The sequence below is a fragment of the Bombina bombina genome, chromosome 2 (assembly GCF_027579735.1).
Source record: "Bombina bombina isolate aBomBom1 chromosome 2, aBomBom1.pri, whole genome shotgun sequence".
Classification (NCBI taxonomy): Eukaryota; Metazoa; Chordata; class Amphibia; order Anura; family Bombinatoridae; genus Bombina; species Bombina bombina.
The window spans coordinates 143,859,181-143,878,301 of record NC_069500.1 but is presented as its reverse complement, the minus strand read 5'-3'; the positions used below and the strand labels follow the sequence as shown (position 1 = coordinate 143,878,301).

Here is a 19,121-nt window from a genome sequence, read left to right as displayed (position 1 = left end):
GCCAACATTTTTAATTGCAAGTTATCTTTCCTTTTCTCTCACCTCTTTTATATGTTCTTTTAGCTGTGGGTACTTGACAAATAGAATTTTGTAGCTTTCAATTCTAATAACATTTTCAGACCCAGTAATATTTTGCTGCAATGTTATACCATAGTTTTAGTAATATATTTCTGATTTTTTATTTTTTTTTCAGTTATTTGTCCAAATTCTAAAGATTTTCATCCAGCAAATGAGTCTCTAGACACGACTGGTGGTAATGAAACAGAATTTGTACAGTTTCAGATATGGTGGAGTAAAACCAATACTGTCCCGTTTTACTTGATTGTGGTACTGCTGCCATTACTTAACTTCCGTTCTCCTTCCTTTTTTGCAAAATTTAATGTCCTAGGTAAGAAGTGAATATTTTATTTAGTTTGTTTTATGAAAAATAACCAGTGTCTTTTATCGAAAACATAGATGCGTATCATTGTATAAACTGGTAGTTTTGTCTAGGAATGGAAAATAATACACCTGTTTTTTTCTTAAGAGGGCGATTACAAATCACATAATTTTTAAGGGTACACAAGAATTATGGTTTTCAAAGCTGTGTTGAGAAAACTGTAATATGTAATTGTATTGTAGTAATAGTCCTTGTCATAGATCAAACAATATTATTTTGTTCTTTATTTTTCACTAGTTTCAAACTTCTTAAAGGGACTGTAAACCTTAACCATCGAATGACATTAATCATGTTAGTGATTATATGTTAAATATTTTTAATTCATTTTGCAGAGTATAAGCGAGTTATAATCATTTGTATAAAGTACCTTGTTTGTCAATGCACTATCCGCCCATGCAGCCGGAGATATTTTTTTTTTTTCATTGACAGTTCTGCAGGGCCGTTACGTCAAGCCTTACATTCCTCACGCCCCTTTTCTGATCCGGAGCATGCATTTACACTTCATTTGCGCATGCTCACTGCCACCACTGAGCTTCACAATATAAGCAGTGGATCGCGATGCTAACCGCATTGGGATGTACTGCTTATATGCTAAGTAATCACAAACGATCAATACTAAAATTGCCCCCTTTAGACCATAACGAGCAAATATAAATAATATAGTATATATAATATTAATAAATAATATAGTATATATAATATAAAGAACATGTACTATAGAAAAAAAAGGGTTAATAATATTTTAAATATTGCTTAAAGTATAATTTGAGTTGCTCGTTCGTCTATAGGAGTAACTCGCCGCTCATTCAGACACACAGAATCTCTATGTACGACGAAGCATTGAGATTCTATGTATAAGGCTGAAGACTGAGTTTAATACGCATGCGCAAGTGGATAGGGAACGCGCACTGTCAAACTTTGAGAAGATGGATGTTCACTCGGCTGTTGGCTGCAGGGGTAATGATGGTAAGTATTGAAAAAAATAATAATTCAAAGATGCGTTTTTGGGTAAGTATAAGATATAATTTTTAAACGCTTCCACTGCGCTTTTGCTCTGCATAGTAGGACTGCAAATTATAAAAAAATATATATTTTAAGTTTAATGTTAAAAAAGTTCAAGGTTTACAGTCCCTTTAACTTCTTCTGAGTTTCCTTTTGACCTGTCGGTTTGTGCATGCTTGGTTCACATCTGGAAAAAAAACACACAGTTATTTCCCTGTTTAATAAAACTATTAAAATATTGCTCAAAGTAGTTTTAAACTTTGAAACTAGCTGAAATGAATCCCTTAAAGGGATATGAAACCCTACATTTTTCTTTCACTCATTAACCCAAATGGACGTATATATACATCATGCTGTACTTTGCCTATCGATATATATATATATATATATATATATATATATATATATATATATATATATATATATATATACACCGAGCTTCAGAAAGCTCCAGCATCTCAGCTCTTAAGTTACAGCCGAGAGCTGGAGTTCCTGAGCTCATGTCATCTGCCTGCATATGAAAGCAAAGCATGATCTCTGCTCCGGTTCCATATGAAGGCAGATGCTTGATATAGTTACAGATGGTGACACTATGTCTCACCATCTGTAACAATCAGCTGGAGGTGTGGGAGGGAAACAGGGAGGCGGGTAGGCGGTTCAGCAACGCAAAGGGTAGGGAGAAGGGAGAGAGTGAGATGGCCCTACACTGCAGAAGATAAAATGAACGGAGAGGGAAGGATGGGGTGCTACAATACAGAACAAAATGAGGGGATGGGGGGCCCTAGCTAAAGATTGGGAGTGGGGGGACCACTACAATACAAAAACAAATATATATATATTTTATTTATTTTATAGTGCAGAAAAAGAATGTGTGTGTGTGTGTATATATATATATATATATATATATATATATATATATATATATATATATATATATATATATATATAGTGCATTAATATGCAAAACCGTGGATTGGGTAATAAAGGGATTATCTATCTTTTTTAACAATAAAAAAAATTGGAGTAGACTGACCCTTTAACTCCTTTCTTTACTCCTTTCATCACCCTTCTTTACTCCTTTCATCGGTTCGACTGGATCTTTGAATTGAAAGAATTTTGTAAATGTTTTAAGGTCTGTTTCTTTTTTCAACTTTATTGTTGGTCTAAACATGGAAGGACACCATGAACAACTGGATACACTTGTGTTGAATCTCCTTTTCAAAATGGAGAGTCTATATCTTGTCATTTTTTTATTATTTATTGTTTGTAATATATTTTTATTGACATTTCCATACATAGTAAAACAAGACCATAATACTAATAAATTATTCCTGGGATCCACATACAAATATTAATAGGTAGTATTTTCCACAACCTCTGTACACACGCTATGCATTATTAAACCAGGTAACAGATCACACAATAGTCGTAGGACATTTTTAACAAATTACCCACATTTGTTTCTAAAAAAATAAATTATAAAAAAAGTTCATAAATATAGCAATAGGTCATAAATGTTATCTATCCAACTTAACTGGTTTGCTAAGGTTTCGTCAGTAAGAGGTGCATAATATTAATAATATGACTAGGACCGAGAACAATGGAAACCAGTTTTGAGTGTTTTGATTGTTATAACAGAGGTAATTGACAAGAAAACAATAGAAACACACTATTTTGCCTTAATACCTTTATAGAACTTCCATGATTAGAAAAAAGGCAACTCTTGGACCTTACTCATAATATAATCAGACTAAGAAGGAAAATTATTATAATAAAACATAAGAAAAGTATTAACAGTAATATAGAGCTTCTCTTTGCTTGTGGTTAACTACTACATAATACCCAAATGTTTAAGCACTTGAAAGTGATGCAGCTTAGCTATAAAAAGCTAACTAGAAAATATCACCTGAACATCTCTATGTAAAAAGAAAGATATTTACTTCAAAATGTCCTAAGTATTCACACTTCACTGTAAACGGACTTTAAGCAGCCAGTCAGGATGCTTGTCCCTGGAATTGCAAGGGAGTGTGCATCTGGCATGTGCAGGCACAGTCGTGTAGTTTTCCTATTCAGTTTAAGGAAGTTTACTGTGATATCTCATGAGATTTATCTCATGAGAGGGCAGCAAAGCAATGCATGATCTCAGCACTGCTGATGCTGATTGGCTAGTTTTGTTGTGTTTTTATTTGGGAGGGGGTTCAGCTTGCAGCTAGTCAGTAGCTTAGTAGAACTGTTTACACAGCACTTACTCTGGTGAGCTGAAGAAATTGTGAGGTAAAATGTATCTTATACAAGAGAACAAGGTAACTGAAAACCTGTGATCACTAAAGCTATCTTTTGGCAATTTTTTTTCTAAATGTCTTCAAAAGTAAAATAATTTCCACAGAGTTTCTCCAAGATTGCAGTGATCGGATTTTATTTCAGAGTAACATTGCTTTTTACTCTGATATTTCATATTTTTTTCCAAGTTCCAGAAATTATTTATCCTGATTTCAAGGACTATTCCTCTCTGTGTTTAATTTGAATTGTGCTATTATTCTGATAGATAGATAGATAGATAGATAGATAGACGAGGGTTGGTGGCTCTGAAATTTTCGATCAGGACTTCCGTTGGGGGAGGTGCTGTTCCATCACTCCCCACTCACAGCTACTTGCCCTGGAGAGCTTGCCAGGATTGTGTGTAGCGTTGTGCGAGGCAATTACCCGCACGGGTTCTGAAGTCTATTGTAGCCGGTATGGCTGGCAAATCGTTTGCTGATTTATTTTAATTTTCCCCGGGGTTTTGATCCCGCAAGCTGCTGTGAGGAAATCTCATCTTTGGCACCGTAACCCACAGTTGAATCTGGAGAAAGCTGTGTGAGCCGGAGGAAGCAGTGTGAGCCTGAAGGGGGTAATCTATTTGCCAAGTGAAGAGTCTATGGGATAGACTGAACTAAGGCTGCTGTATAAGTTCGGACACCGCTATAAGAAGAAACCGGAGCCCCAGATCAGCCGTCTGCTTTCTGCATTAAGGATCCGTGCAGAATACCCGGTATACTGAGCCTATATATTAAAGAAGCACCTTGTTGGAGACTTACCGGTGAGACCGGGACTCCATCCGGCTGCCTGGTTGGCTGGGGGTGTGGCGGATTCTGCTGAGGAGACGGCACACGGGCTGAGAGGGTCTCTGCTGAGAGGAGTGCGGCAGCTAAGGTGAAGAGGCCGGCGCTGAAGCACTCGACCGGTGACCGCAGTTCTATCTGGATCCCTGGGCAAAATCAGTGGGAGTGGTGCACCCGGAGGCAGAAGTAGTTGGAACCGGTGTAAGAAAACAGCTCCCAGGTACCACCTGTGTTGTTATCTTGGCTTCAGGCTGTTGGTGCAATTTGAGTGAATATTGTACTGAGCTGTGTTCTGACCGAAAAGGGGCGCTTGACTTTTCTTTATTCTTGTTTTGGATGACTGAGGCCCGTAAATCCATTGACTATTCTGGTGGAGGTATCTGGAGAAAGAAGATGCTAAGATAAACTGACTGATTGAATCATACTGGACAGTGTTTTCAGCCATTATTCATTGTTTGCCTAGGAGCAGCTGTTTAGAAAATAATTTTCATTTGTTACTTTATAAATAACAGTCTCTTGGCTGTATATGTTAAAAATGTTTATTAATGGCAGCTATATATAACCTAAGATGAATATAGGGGGACCTTGTGCCTGTTCTCTCCTTCAGGCGTGATTGATTTATGATTAATTAATGGTAGCTTTTGTAGTTAAATTGTGTGCATCAGCTTTAGAGTAATAGAGCTTAAGAAGGAATTGCTGTCTAATTGATACACCAGTAGTATCATATTTATTTCTGTTTGAGTCTTAGCTATTTGTAGGGTTTGTACTAGCAGGGTAACAGGAGATTACCCTGCCTTTATATTGGGTTTATTCTCTATGAGGAGATAATAGAACACAAATCATTCTATCTAACAGGTATTTTTGTTTGCAGCACAGTCACATTTAATAACGGCATGCACTCTCTCTGAGAAGGAGAGTTTATTGAAGGGACCTTAGTGTCCTTACACACATTTAGATTAACTTACGATTTAGTAGTTCACTTAGTTTTGTTTGCACACATCACTTTTGTTTTTTATATACACATTTAAATACACTTTAAGACACTTCTTTTTTTTTTCTTTTTTTTTTTTTTTTTTCAACACTATACACTACCTATCCCCTTTATGGAAAGATTTATCACACAAGCTAAGGCTTCTTCACCTATGCCTGTTAAAAGTAAAGACAAAAAAATGAAGCAGGCTGACCCCAGCCTAAATAGTTCTAATGAGACACTATCTAATAATAGTGACACCCAGTTGTTAATCACCCATTTAACAGATTTGTTTACCCCACAATTTGAGATTATTAAAACTGAATTAGGCGCAATTTCAGCTGTAATAGCTAATCTGTCTATTGAAATTAAACAATTCTCAAAAAGAATGCAAGAGGTGGAGAATAGAGTTTCTGAAGTGGAGGACCAAGTTAATGCACAGGATTCGGTTATAACTAAACAGGAGTCTAAAATTACTAAATTACAATTGCGTCTGGACGATCTAGAAGATCGTTCCAGACGCAATAATATTCGAATAATCGGCCTCCCTGAAATCTCGGAATTTGGGGACCTTCTCCAGTTTACATCATTTATACTCCCCCAGGCATTAGGTTTTCCCCAACAGCAGCTCCCAATTGCCATAGAGAGAGCGCATAGAACTGGCTCTAAGAAAGCTCAGGCTGAAGGTATGCCCCAAAACAGAATGTGTATTTTCAAAGTTTTAAATTTTCAGGATAAGACGGAGATGTTAAGACTATTTAAAAAAAGAACTGAGCCTCTCCTGTTTGGAAATAACAGAATCCTGTTATTTCAGGACTACTCGGTAGAAACTTTTACGAAAAGGAAGCTAATGGCACCGTACTGCTCGCAACTTATTAATAAAGGACTTAATGCATGGATGGCTTATCCCGCTAATATAGTTGTTGTTGATCAGTGCGGTGCTAGAAGAATCTATCGTGAAGTCACAGAGGTTAAAAAGTTATTAACTGACAGTTAGGTGATGGATCAAGTATTACAGTTTTTTCTTTTTTCTTTTTATGTTGGAATTAATGTATGACTTATTGGAAGCTATAAATGGAATCAAAGTTTCTGCTATAATTTTTGAGATTTCCTCTTCCCCCCCCCCTTTTTTTTTTTTTCTTTTCTCTCCTTTTTTTTACCTCTTTTCTCCCCCACCCCTCCCACTTACCCCCCGCAAAGAAGGATCCGGGTATAACGAAATTTTAACTTGCTATGCAGCTTAAAATAGTGTCGTGGAATGTGGGAGGAATCTCTTCTCCTCCTAAACGTAAATTAATTATTAAAACACTAGCAAAAGAGAAGCCTGACATCACATTTTTACAGGAGACTCATCTAAGTAGACAGGAAGCTCATAAATTGAAGATTAAATGGGTTGGGGAGGTTGTGGCCATGGAGGCCACCGGTCGGAAATGTGGCGTTGCCATGTTAATTAATAAATCCCTAGATTATAAAATCACTTCTAGAGAAATAGATCTGGACTCCCAATTTATTGTTGTGCATTTTCTTATTAATAATGTGGAGTTCATTCTTTGTAATATATATGCCCCGAATATATTTAAAATTGAATTTTGGGATAAAATTAAAATCAAATTATTTCCTTTTATCAAGCAGAATCTTATTGTTGGGGGCGATTTTAATGTGACCATGTGTCCTGAGCTGGATCGTTTCTCACAAAGGAATGTCCCAGAGAACAGGAGATGTTCTAAACATTTTAGTAATTTCTATCGGAAACTACAACTGGTAGATATCTGGCGGAAGCTTAATCCGGATGATCAACAGTTTTCCTGCGAATCTAAAGCTCATAAAACTTTTTCGCGAATAGATTTATTTATTATTTCAGAAGGTCTATCAATTTGGCGAACAGAGGCAGGAATTGGAGAAATTGTAGTTACAGATCATGCTATCATATCGTTAGTCTTAGATAGACAGATTACAACTAATATGAAAGGTTCTGCATTCTTTTTTTCCCCGTTATCTGGCGAATAATCCTAGGTTCACACTTTGGCTAAAGCAGAGTTTTAAGGACTATTGTCAATTTAATCTAGCGCATTTACAGAAAATTTTAATTTTTTGGGAGGCTTCTAAGGCGGTCATACGAGGGGCCATTAAAAGCTACATGGTCACTCTTAATAGGAAAAAAAGGGCGCGGGAAGTTCAACTAACTAATCAAGTTAGGAACGCTTTTAAAACTTATTTTTTGAGTCGCTCGACGCATAATTGGTCTAAATATCTTGAAATGAAAAAGGAGAGAGAGGTATTCCTGCTACAAAAACATCAGGTAGAAGAAAACAAAATTAATTTACGTTTTAGAAGTTTTCACGGTTGCTCGGCAAAAAATCTTGCCAGACTGGTTAATATTAGGAAAAAGAGGAATTTTATTCCCGCTATTCAGAAAGAGGATACTTGTTATAATGAGACAAAGGACATTTCTAGGGCTTTTGCTCAATATTATCAACAGCTCTATATGGAGGTGCCGGCTGATATAAAGAATCAAGAGAACTTTTGGTCTAAGACTAAGGTGCCTAGAATTCAAGTAGAAAACCTGGATAAGTTGAATGCTCCGTTTAATAATGAAGAGATAGTTACCGCAATTAAAGCTTCTAAAATGAGTAAAGCATCAGGCCCTGACGGGCTACCTACAGAATATTATAAAATATTAGTTGAAGAGATTGCTCCTATTTTAGTAAAACTTTTCAATTTTTATTTCGCTTCTGATAATCCGATTTCTAACCTTTTCACAGCTGCTAACATCTCTTTAATCCTAAAAAAAGGCAAGGATCCAATGGATCCTGCATCCTATAGACCAATTTCAGTGCTTAACGCTGATTATAAAATCTTAGCGTCAGTTTTATCTACCAGATTTTCACATTGTATCGACAATCTTATTCATCCTGATCAGACAGGTTTTATGATTGCCCGTAATCCGACGAAAAATATTCGGAAATTAATCACGCTTGTGGATTATATGTGGAATAGTGAGCATTCTAGAATTGATAGCGGCTTGGAAGATCGAGCAGTGTTAAATTTAGACGCCGCTAAAGCGTTTGATAGCATATCGTGGTCGCATCTCTTCACTGTATTAGCTAAATTTGGTTTTTCAGACAACTTCGTCAAAATTATTCGGAAAATTTATCAGAATCCTAGGTTGTTCCTTTTGATTAATCAAACAGTGTCGGCACCCATTGTTCTACAGAGGGGAATGAGGCAGGGATGTCCTCTGTCCCCTCTTCTCTTTAATATCGCCCTAGAACCTCTGGCATTTAGGCTAAGAGAAGTATTAAAGGGAATCCAATTTGGAACTCAAAGCCTAAAGCTTTTATTATACGCAGATGATATGTTAATATTTATCCAGGACACTGCGATTGAGATCCCAGAAATAACAAAGGTACTGGAGGAATTTAGTTCCTTTTCAGGATATAAGATTAATATTGACAAGAGTGAAATAATGTGGTTGAGTAGAGAAGAGGGGAAGTTAACCGTAACGGAGTTTAGAACAGTAAAAAGTATTAAATATTTGGGTCTGGATATAAATAAAAACCCTAAATTCTGGTATCAGGAAAATTTTCTATCCCTTTTTCAGAAGATTAAAGATGATTTACAACTTTGGAGGACCTTTCCATTATCTATCTCAGCTTCTATAAATCTTATCAAGACAATAATCTTTCCTCGTATTTTATATTTATTGCAAAATATGCCACTATATATATTAAATAAAGACCTAAAGAGGTTGCAGTCATGGTTTTCTCTTTTTATCTGGAAAGGTAAAAAGCCACGGTTATCGATTAATAGACTGACCAATAAGTTTCCCGCTGCCGGGTTGGCTCTTCCAAATATCAAACTTTATAATCTGGCAACTCTATTGAAATTTGCATTTGATTGGATTGCCCAAGCTAATATAGTTTCGTCATATGTCCTTGAAGAGTATATGGTTTCTCCCTGGACTTTGAGTGCTCTCCTGCATTGTTCATCTTTAAACCTACCAATACAAATTAAGAAATTGTGTTCATTTAAGAACATAATATCTGCTTGGCAGAAAGCCGGTCAGGTGCTTAAAATTGATCCAGCATTTTCAGAATTCTTACCGATTATAGGAAACCCACTCTTTGTTCCGGGTACATATCAAAAGGTGTTTAGGAACTGGCGTGATAAGGGGCTTAAAGATATACATCAACTATTGACTACTGATCTTCGAATTTATCCCTGGGCTACATTATGTCAAAAGTACGTTCTTCCATGTAGAAATCAATATGCATACTTTCAGATACGACATTATATTTCATCTCAGAAATGGTATGCGTCTGTCATGTCTGACTGGTCAGACATGAAGATGTGTATTCAGAAATTTAGATCAGGAGAGGCATTTATATCTCTTATCTACGATGTAATGCTTTCCAAACAAGGTACCCTAGCTTTGGAGAATTTATGCGTTCTATGGTGGTCGACTATTGAAATGATTAATACAGATATGCTTGCAGTTAGTTTGTCTCAGGTCTCTAGTTATCCTGTATCAGTTGGCTGGAAAGAATCTCATTTGAAATTAATCAACAATTTCTATCTAACCCCGGCTAAATTATCCAGATTCTATCATGAACAAATTGCAGCCTGTCATAGATGCTCTTGTCCTTCTGCGGATTTGTTTCATATGCTATGGTTTTGCCCAAAGATTCGACAGTTGTGGTATAAAATCCAATTTTGGATTAATAAGGTTTTGAATGTATCTCACTCCTTTTCTCTGGAAGACATTTTCCTTTTGGTTACAGATGTCAGACTAAATATCGATAGACGTGTAGTTAATACAATTATACTTACAACTAGACACATTATTTTTAAGAATTGGACGGCTCTCAAAGCTCCTAGTTTGGCCTCTATATTGAAAGGTATTAGAGAACAAATCATTTATGAATCCTTTCATTTACAGTATGTAAAGGAGACTAGAATCAAAAAATTTCTGATCCCAATTCCAGTTCAGAAGCAAATTTTGTCCCCTTTCCTCTCCTCTATTAGCTTTGCAGAACTGGTTATATTGGGAATATTCCCTCATATGTGGATTAGGAGTTATAGAGATGGTTAAAAAGTCTAGTGGACCCGGCTCTGGCAGGGTTGGAGCAAGGATGATTAATCGGAGTGAGGGCTTGGGGGTTCATTTTCCCCTTTTTTTTTTTCTCTCTCTCTCTCTTTTTTTTTTCTACTTTCTTTTCTTCCTTTAGGGCCTATTTTCTTGGTGTTAAAATACACCCTCGTTTTTTCTTTGAAATAATAAGGAAATCTATAATATATATTGCTATATTAAAATTGATCAGGGATCATTATAAAAAACAGTTTCATGGTAATACTATAAATGATATTAATTGTTGTCATATGGGCGTATATACATCTGTGATTAATTCATGTGTTACTTATTTATGTATGATGTTGGAATACATATATATGAAACAAAAAAAATTTTTGTTACAATGTGTCCTGTGTGACACAAGACAGTATGTTGCTGATGATGATCTGTTTTTGATTTTCTTTAATAAAAATAATAAATAAAAAAAAAAAGATAGACAGACAGACAAACAGACAGACAGACAGATAGATAGATAGATAGATAGATAGAAGACTCTTTCATGTAGCAGATACATCAGATTATACATTTTAGTTACCTACCCCTGAATTTTACACTCTTAGAGTAGATAGACACTGTCCTCTGAAGCCTTCTTGTAGATCCCAAGAACGCCAAACAGGCATGAGACATACACCCTACCATACACCTTACCACTAAGATTCTGGTCATATTTATATATTTATTTATGTATGTGTAAAATGTGTGCCATTGTTTTTCTTACTTGTCAAGATTGCATGTTACTTTATTAGTCCTATAGAATGGTGTGTATTTTTATTATGTATTAAGTTTCAGCATTTTTCTTTTACAGGGACAGTTTCAGTTATTTACCTGATAACTCTGGTTTCACTAAAAGCTGCTCGTCTTGGATTCTACTTACATTTTCAGTGGGATGCTATACAGGAGTATTTTGTTCCAGGTAAGGTCAATTAAAACCAAATGTAATGCATTGTTAAAATGTTTTTTTTAGGAAATGTCATCTATTTTTTTTTTTTTTCTTTTCCAAACATTTTTATTGGTTTTTCAAAAATAATGTAACAATAAAACAATGCATAATATTATCAATTTATGGTTATGGTTACATAGATATTGTAGGAAATGTCATTTATTTATAAGTTCTAGAAGGTCACTTCCTCCAAGAACTTTAGAAGAGTTAAACTTTGAAATAAATTTAAATAAATGCTCTATGCAAACTTTTGCCATCTCTATTACCCGAATGATGTACATGTAGTATATGCAAATGGGCGATACACTCCACATCAAAGGGATAATACAAAACTGCATATATCCTATTCTTATCCATGACAGCTATTCCCTTCCACAGAGGTGTTTTTGATTTTTCCTTTCAGCACTAATCTCCTAGTGACGTCACTATTTCTATTAAAGAGTGTTTTTGTGTTTTCACTGTATAAATGTTTTCACTATATGTTTTTACTTCTGGTCTACATCAATATTATAATTGATTTGGTAATGTTATTTGATGCATGGTACTTTCTGTGAGAGAGTGTCTTTAAATTTGATTTTGATTGGCATTGCAAAAACCTTATAGCTATATAAATAAAAGGTTAAAAGAGTGCTTGATTCCCTGTCTTTTTTGTGATAAGTGGATTACACTATCACCATCTTCCTTCAATTCATTTTGATGTACATGTAGAAGTATGTCTCTTATATCTATTAATCAACTGTGCAATTATCTTGCTGCCTCTCATAGTTAAAAGGGCAGTAAAGGTCAAATTAACCCCTTCGCTGCCGGGACTTTCAGAGAACAGCCTAGTTTTTATTTTTGTTTGTTTTTTATTTACCTGTCAAAACTATTTTTTTTTTATTTTTAAATTTGAGGCATACATAATCATAAAAACAAATTCTTACATCACAGGAAATAAGACTTCAATTTTACAGAATGCACAAACAGTAAAATAAAAGGAAAAGAAGCACAAAGCCAACATTTTACGTACCATGTAAACACTATATAGATAGGATGCCAATAATCTAGAAACCTTCTAAATGACACCATAGGCCACTCTTGGACCTCCATAGGCAAAAGGAAATATTAAGGCAAAAGAAGGTAATTGTAAGCATAGGAGACCACTTGTGGATCTCAGTAATAAACCTCGTTTTTATAGGATTTTATAATATGCATATAGAACTAGGGTGATGCCATAAAGATTAGGCATTATGATAATGTAATAAAATTTAGAGAGAATATAATGAACAGTAGCATGTTAACTCAATTTGTAGGTAATATTGAAGTTGTAATGGTGCGACATAGGCTAGATAAGCCGCATATTTAACCCTCCTAGTCTAGAAGGTATATTATGAGGGGGGGGAAGTGGTTATAGAAGTGTGGTATATAAACTATGGGATATGTATTGTGCTATTAACTACATAGCACCCCATTAGACTGCCAGTCTGAAATGTAATCTTATAGGCACTGCCTCTATCGAATGGAACACTCAAGTGTCCTCTACCAGTATTTAATTGCTAGAGGCTGTTAGGACAGATAGTAATGCAGGCTAAAAATTGCTCAGTGGTTGCTGTCGATGAGTTATACCAAGTAGACACACAGATCCCATGATGGTTCAAGCTAACATCAATATCATTAGTTACAATATTCTAGAGCCCCTTTAATTAAACCAGCGGAAATAGGGGGTCTGTATTCCTAGGGCTTCCATAATTTGTTAAAAGCTAGTTTAGTAAAGAACCAGAATGTAACCCTAAGGGCACTGCAATAGATCTAAGTTGTAACCTACTATTCATAGATAGCTAGACCCCATCACTCGGGCACGGGCCCCATACCCTGCGACCGGTGGACCAGCTATGTTAGAGAGTAGATATGTTCTTAAGGGGAAATGTGTTTTGACTTTAGTCCGCAGACCCTGCATGTCCAGGCTCTCAGCAATATTATAGAGTAAACCCATAGCTATATAGATGTTTAGATGTTCCTCTAGATATGTGTCAAAGGAAAAATTGGTGTATAGTAGTAAGGGGCTGCGCCCGCGCAGCTCCTAATGCTTGGTAGGAACATCACTTAGAAGTATTAGAAGTGGGTTATATAAAGTGCCAATAAAAAAAAAGTACATGGATCTAATGTTATTGCCATATCCTCATTCAAAAAGTAAATACACTCATGGTTCTCCTGAAAGTTAAAGGACATTCTGCTAAGTATTGTTTAAAAGAGCTTCTAAGATGTGTTGTCCACATGTGGAGAGCTCATTCAAAATATGCATGGGCACAAAACCCTGGTAAAGTGGTTTGCAATAAAAAAAAATAGCAGATAGCCCAAGAGAGGCGATAATGTATTCAGCATCGAAATCAGCGGGATCTAATAGCAAATAAAAAGGTGTATCCAGGTATGAAGATGTACTGTGATGTCTAGGCTTGTGTGCTATTATTCGTGTAAAAATGTTGGTCAAATATTAATATAATGGAAGTGTCCAATCAGTGTGCTAACGTATAAGTTAAAAAATTAGTCTGTATGATGAAGTGTTGAACTTCTGGTGAGAGTGCTATTGATTTGTGGCTCAATACCCTGTAAACCCACGCAAGATATAAATTGTAAAACATATAAACATAATCTGGTGGGAAGGTGAACCATTTTAAATAAGATTTACCACCCGGTAAGTTATGCTATGTTTTACCTTCCTGCATTTAGGAATACAATCATCTAGTTAGAAGAGAACTAACCTATTTAGCAGATTATGGGGATATGATTCTAACCACATTACTAAGTATCCTCTGATATAGTAGACACCACAATCATCATATTTTAATCATTCCTGTGGAGAAATAATAGTTAACAGGCACAACAAATAAGCTTGCAGATAACATGTAAGAAAACAGATATAACTTACGCATCTCTATAGTTAAAATTACAGCAAATAACAAAAAATACTCAACCAACTTAGAAACTAAAGTTCCAAGGAAGAGACGGTTTAGACCCCAGGGTAGCCTATAGTTATGCAACGGTCTGTTAAAGGATACAAGCAATTTATAATATTAATGTATAGCGACATAGTTATCAGGGTAATACTAAAATCTAGACAGAATGTTAAGTTGTTATAGGGCTCTGAGTCAATTTTGCACATCTGTGGTAGTATGTCCAGTGTCACACACAGTCTCTCTGGGAAATCCGCCATCTGGGTGAGAGACAGTGCAGCAACGCGGTATAAGATAAGGCAGAGTCCTTCATCCCACTCCAGATCGCAAGGCTGAAGATGATCTCCAAGCTAACTGCCAGAGCTCTCCCCACATATCGCTGATCATCATACGAGCCTCCATAGGCAGATATGATTGTGCGGGCAGGTAAAAAAACAAATCGCTGCTACAAGAGCCCTGGGGTTCTCCCAACATTTCCCCCGGAGCATACGAGTGGGACATCTGTACATTGTTCTTTAAGCTAGATTTAAATGCCGCTCTAGGGCTGCTGCTAAAACCAAGCATGGAGGGAGTTCCAAAAGCATAAGAAAGACAGAGTCCCCGCTGACCTACCATCCTCCATCTCTTTGTCGGAATCCACATGGTCGGCTGTACAGTGCGAGGTGTAGCTTCCACTGCTGCTTGGTGCGTGTTGATGGCTGCGTTTAGGCAATTTTCTACTGCTTTGAGAGTATTGTTTCCTCGTATTGCCTGGACTGCAGGTATGAATCTATGGATTGGCTCGGTAGAAATCATAGGCAGAAGCGCTTCTAGGAGCCGGTGGGAGGCATCAATAAAGCTCGATGCTAATGACTCCCAGTCCACCTCGATCGCCATTTTCCTTAACTGAGTGTCTGAGACCGCAGCCGTTATCACCATTGCGCTGCAACCTAGTTTAGCTAGCTAAGAGCAAGTTGGGATTCACTGCGTGGGTATTGTGAGTTGTAAGTCTTAGTATGGCTGTCACAAGTCTGCTATTAACTGCGTCAGCAGTCTACTTCTGCATGGCTGTGTTACAGGGCTTAGATTGGGAGTAAATGAGATAAATAGGGTCCCATACTCACTGGACCGGATACTTTATGATAAAAACTGGCAGGGGTCTTCGGTAAAGCTGTGTAGTAGGGTGCTAGCCTATATTTTCACCCCTAATATCTGAATCTAGAGCGAGAGCTCTTGCTGTATGCGTCCGGTCTCTTAGGTTGCTGGCTCCGCTCCCCAACAATTTATTTTTTTAAGTAGACAATCCAATGTATTGATCTAGGCCCATTTTGGTATTTCATGCCACCATTTCACCGTCAAATGCGATCATATAAAAAAAAAATCATTAACTTTTTCACAAACTTTGGGTTTCCCTGCTTTGTTCAGACATAGCAGACATACATGGCTTTGCCATTGCTTTTTGGTAATTAGAATGCCGCTAATTGTAGCTGTGCACCATACTTCTATTGTTCCAGGCAGTGAAGTGGTTAATCAGCTAGCTTGTAAGGTTAATTTTTGCTTTAGTGTAGAGGTTACCCTCCCACCTGACACCTCCCATCCCCTGATCCCTATCTGATCCCTCCCAAACAGCTTCCTCACCCCCCACTGGTCACCACCATCTTAAAGGTATTGGCAGGCAGTATGCCAGTATGCCGGGTTTTTTTTGTTTTATTTCTTTTTCTCCAACATAGGTGTGTCCGGTCCACGGCGTCATCCTTACTTGTGGGATATTCTCTTCCCCAACAGGAAATGGCAAAGAGCCCAGCAAAGCTGGTCACATGATCCCTCCTAGGCTCCGCCTTCCCCAGTCATTCTCTTTGCCGTTGTACAGGCAACATCTCCACGGAGATGGCTTAGAGTTTTTTGGTGTTTAACTGTAGTTTTTATTATTCAATCAAGAGTTTGTTATTTTAAAATAGTGCTGGTATGTACTATTTACTCTGAAACAGAAAAGAGATGAAGATTTCTGTTTGTAAGAGGAAAATGATTTTAGCAACCGTTACTAAAATCGATGGCTGTTTCCACACAGGACTGTTGAGAGGAATTAACTTCAGTTGGGGGAAACAGTGAGCAGACTTTTGCTGCTTGAGGTATGACACATTTCTAACAAGACGATGTAATGCTGGAAGCTGTCATTTTCCCTATGGGATCCGGTAAGCCATTTTTATTACATAAAGAAAAAAAGGGTTCACAAGGGCTTTTAAGACTGTAGACATTTTTCTGGGCTAAAACGATTCTTATATAAGCATATTTTATACCCCATAGCCTTGAGGAATTATTTTAATCTTGGGAACTATGTAAAATAACCGGCAGGCACTGTATTGGTCACCTTATTCTCTAGGGGCTTTCCCTAATCATAGGCAGAGTCTCATTTTCGCGCCTCTATTGCGCACTTTGGGAAGCATGACATGCAGATGCATGTGTGAGGAGCTCTGATACATAGAAAAGACTTTCTGAAGGCGTCATTTGGTATCGTTTTCCCCTTTGGGCTTGGTTGGGTCTCAGCAAAGCAGATACCAGGGACTGTAAAGGGGTTAATTATAAAAACGGCTCCGGTTCCGTTATTTTAAGGGTTAAAGTTTCCAAATTTGGTGTGCAATACTCTTAAGGCTTTAAGACACTGTGGTGAAATTTTGGTGAATTTTGAACAATTCCTTCATACTTTTTCACATTTGCAGTAATAAAGTGTGTTCAGTTTAAAATTTAAAGTGACAGTAACGGTTTTATTTTAAAACGTTTTTTGTACTTTGTTATCAAGTTTATGCCTGTTTAACATGTCTGAACTACCAGATAGACTGTGTTCTGTATGTGGGGAGGCCAAGGTTCCTTCTCATTTAAATAGATGTGATTTATGTGACACAAAATTTAGAGAAAATGATGCCCAAGATGATTCCTCAAGTGAGGGGAGTAAGCATGGTACTGCATCATCCCCTCCTTCGTCTACACCAGTCTTGCCCACACAGGAGGCCCCTAGTACATCTAGTGCGCCAATACTCCTTACTATGCAACAATTAACGGCTGTAATGGATAATTCTATCAAAAACATTTTAGCCAAAATGCCCACTTATCAGCGAAAGCGCGACTGCTCTGTTTTAGAAAATACTGAAGAGCATGAGGACGCTGATGATATTGGTTCTGAAGTGCCCCTACACCAGTCTGAGGGGGCCAGGGAGGTTTTGTCTGAGGGAGAAATTTCAGATTCAGGGAAAATTTCTCAACAAGCTGAACCTGATGTGATTACATTTAAATTTAAATTGGAACATCTCCGCGCTCTGCTTAAGGAGGTGTTATCTACTCTGGATGATTGTGAGAATTTGGTCATTCCAGAGAAACTATGTAAAATGGACAAGTTCCTAGAGGTCCCGGGGCCCCCCGAAGCTTTTCCTATACCCAAGCGGGTGGCGGACATTGTAAATAAAGAATGGGAAAGGCCCGGTATACCTTTCGTCCCTCCCCCCATATTTAAAAAATTGTTTCCTATGGTCGACCCCAGAAAGGACTTATGGCAGACAGTCCCCAAGGTCGAGGGGGCGGTTTCTACTCTAAACAAACGCACCACTATACCCATAGAAGATAGTTGTGCTTTCAAAGATCCTATGGATAAAAAATTAGAAGGTTTGCTTAAAAAGATGTTTGTTCAGCAAGGTTACCTTCTACAACCAATTTCATGCATTGTTCCTGTCACTACAGCAGCGTGTTTCTGGTTCGATGAACTAGAAAAGGCGCTCAATAATAATTCTTCTTCTTATGAGGAGATTATGGACAGAATTCATGCTCTCAAATTGGCTAATTCTTTCACCCTAGACGCCACTTTGCAATTGGCTAGGTTAGCGGCGAAAAATTCTGGTTTTGCTATTGTGGCGCGCAGAGCGCTTTGGCTAAAATCTTGGTCAGCGGATGCGTCTTCCAAGAACAAATTGCTTAACATTCCTTTCAAGGGGAAAACGCTGTTTGGCCCTGACTTGAAAGAGATTATCTCTGATATCACTGGGGGCAAGGGCCACGCCCTTCCTCAGGATAGGTCTTTCAAGGCCAAAAATAAACCTAATTTTCGTCCCTTTCGCAGAAACGGACCAGCCCCAAGTGCTACGTCCTCTAAGCAAGAGGGTAATACTTCTCAAGCCAAGCCAGCCTGGAGGCCAATGCAAGGCTGGAACAAAGGAAAGCAGGCCAAGAAACCTGCCACTGCTACCAAGACAGCATGAGATGTTGGCCCCCGATCCGGGACCGGATCTGGTGGGGGGCAGACTCTCTCTCTTCGCTCAGGCTTGGGCAAGAGATGTTCTGGATCCTTGGGCGCTAGAAATAGTCTCCCAAGGTTATCTTCTGGAATTCAAGGGGCTTCCCCCAAGGGGGAGGTTCCACAGGTCTCAATTGTCTTCAGACCACATAAAAAGACAGGCATTCTTACATTGTGTAGAAGACCTGTTAAAAATGGGAGTGATTCATCCTGTTCCATTAGGAGAACAAGGGATGGGGTTCTACTCCAATCTGTTCGTAGTTCCCAAAAAAGAGGGAACATTCAGACCAATCTTAGATCTCAAGATCCTAAACAAGTTTCTCAAGGTTCCATCGTTCAAAATGGAAACC

General features: G+C 37.6%; 1 protein-coding gene across 3 annotated transcripts in view; it reads left to right on the top strand.

The window, feature by feature from the left end:
- Window positions 1-19,121, top strand: part of SLC38A9 (solute carrier family 38 member 9) — a 246,550-nt gene that overhangs the window by 177,471 nt on the left and 49,958 nt on the right. For all 3 annotated transcript variants that reach the window (XR_008400608.1, XM_053701283.1, XM_053701285.1), the window contains exons 7-8: window positions 194-388; window positions 11,449-11,556. Coding sequence is in view for 2 of the 3 variants with exons in the window: in XM_053701283.1 (XP_053557258.1) it covers window positions 194-388; window positions 11,449-11,556 (303 nt within the window). In the remaining variant the exon portion in view is untranslated. The remainder of the gene's footprint in view (window positions 1-193; window positions 389-11,448; window positions 11,557-19,121) is intronic.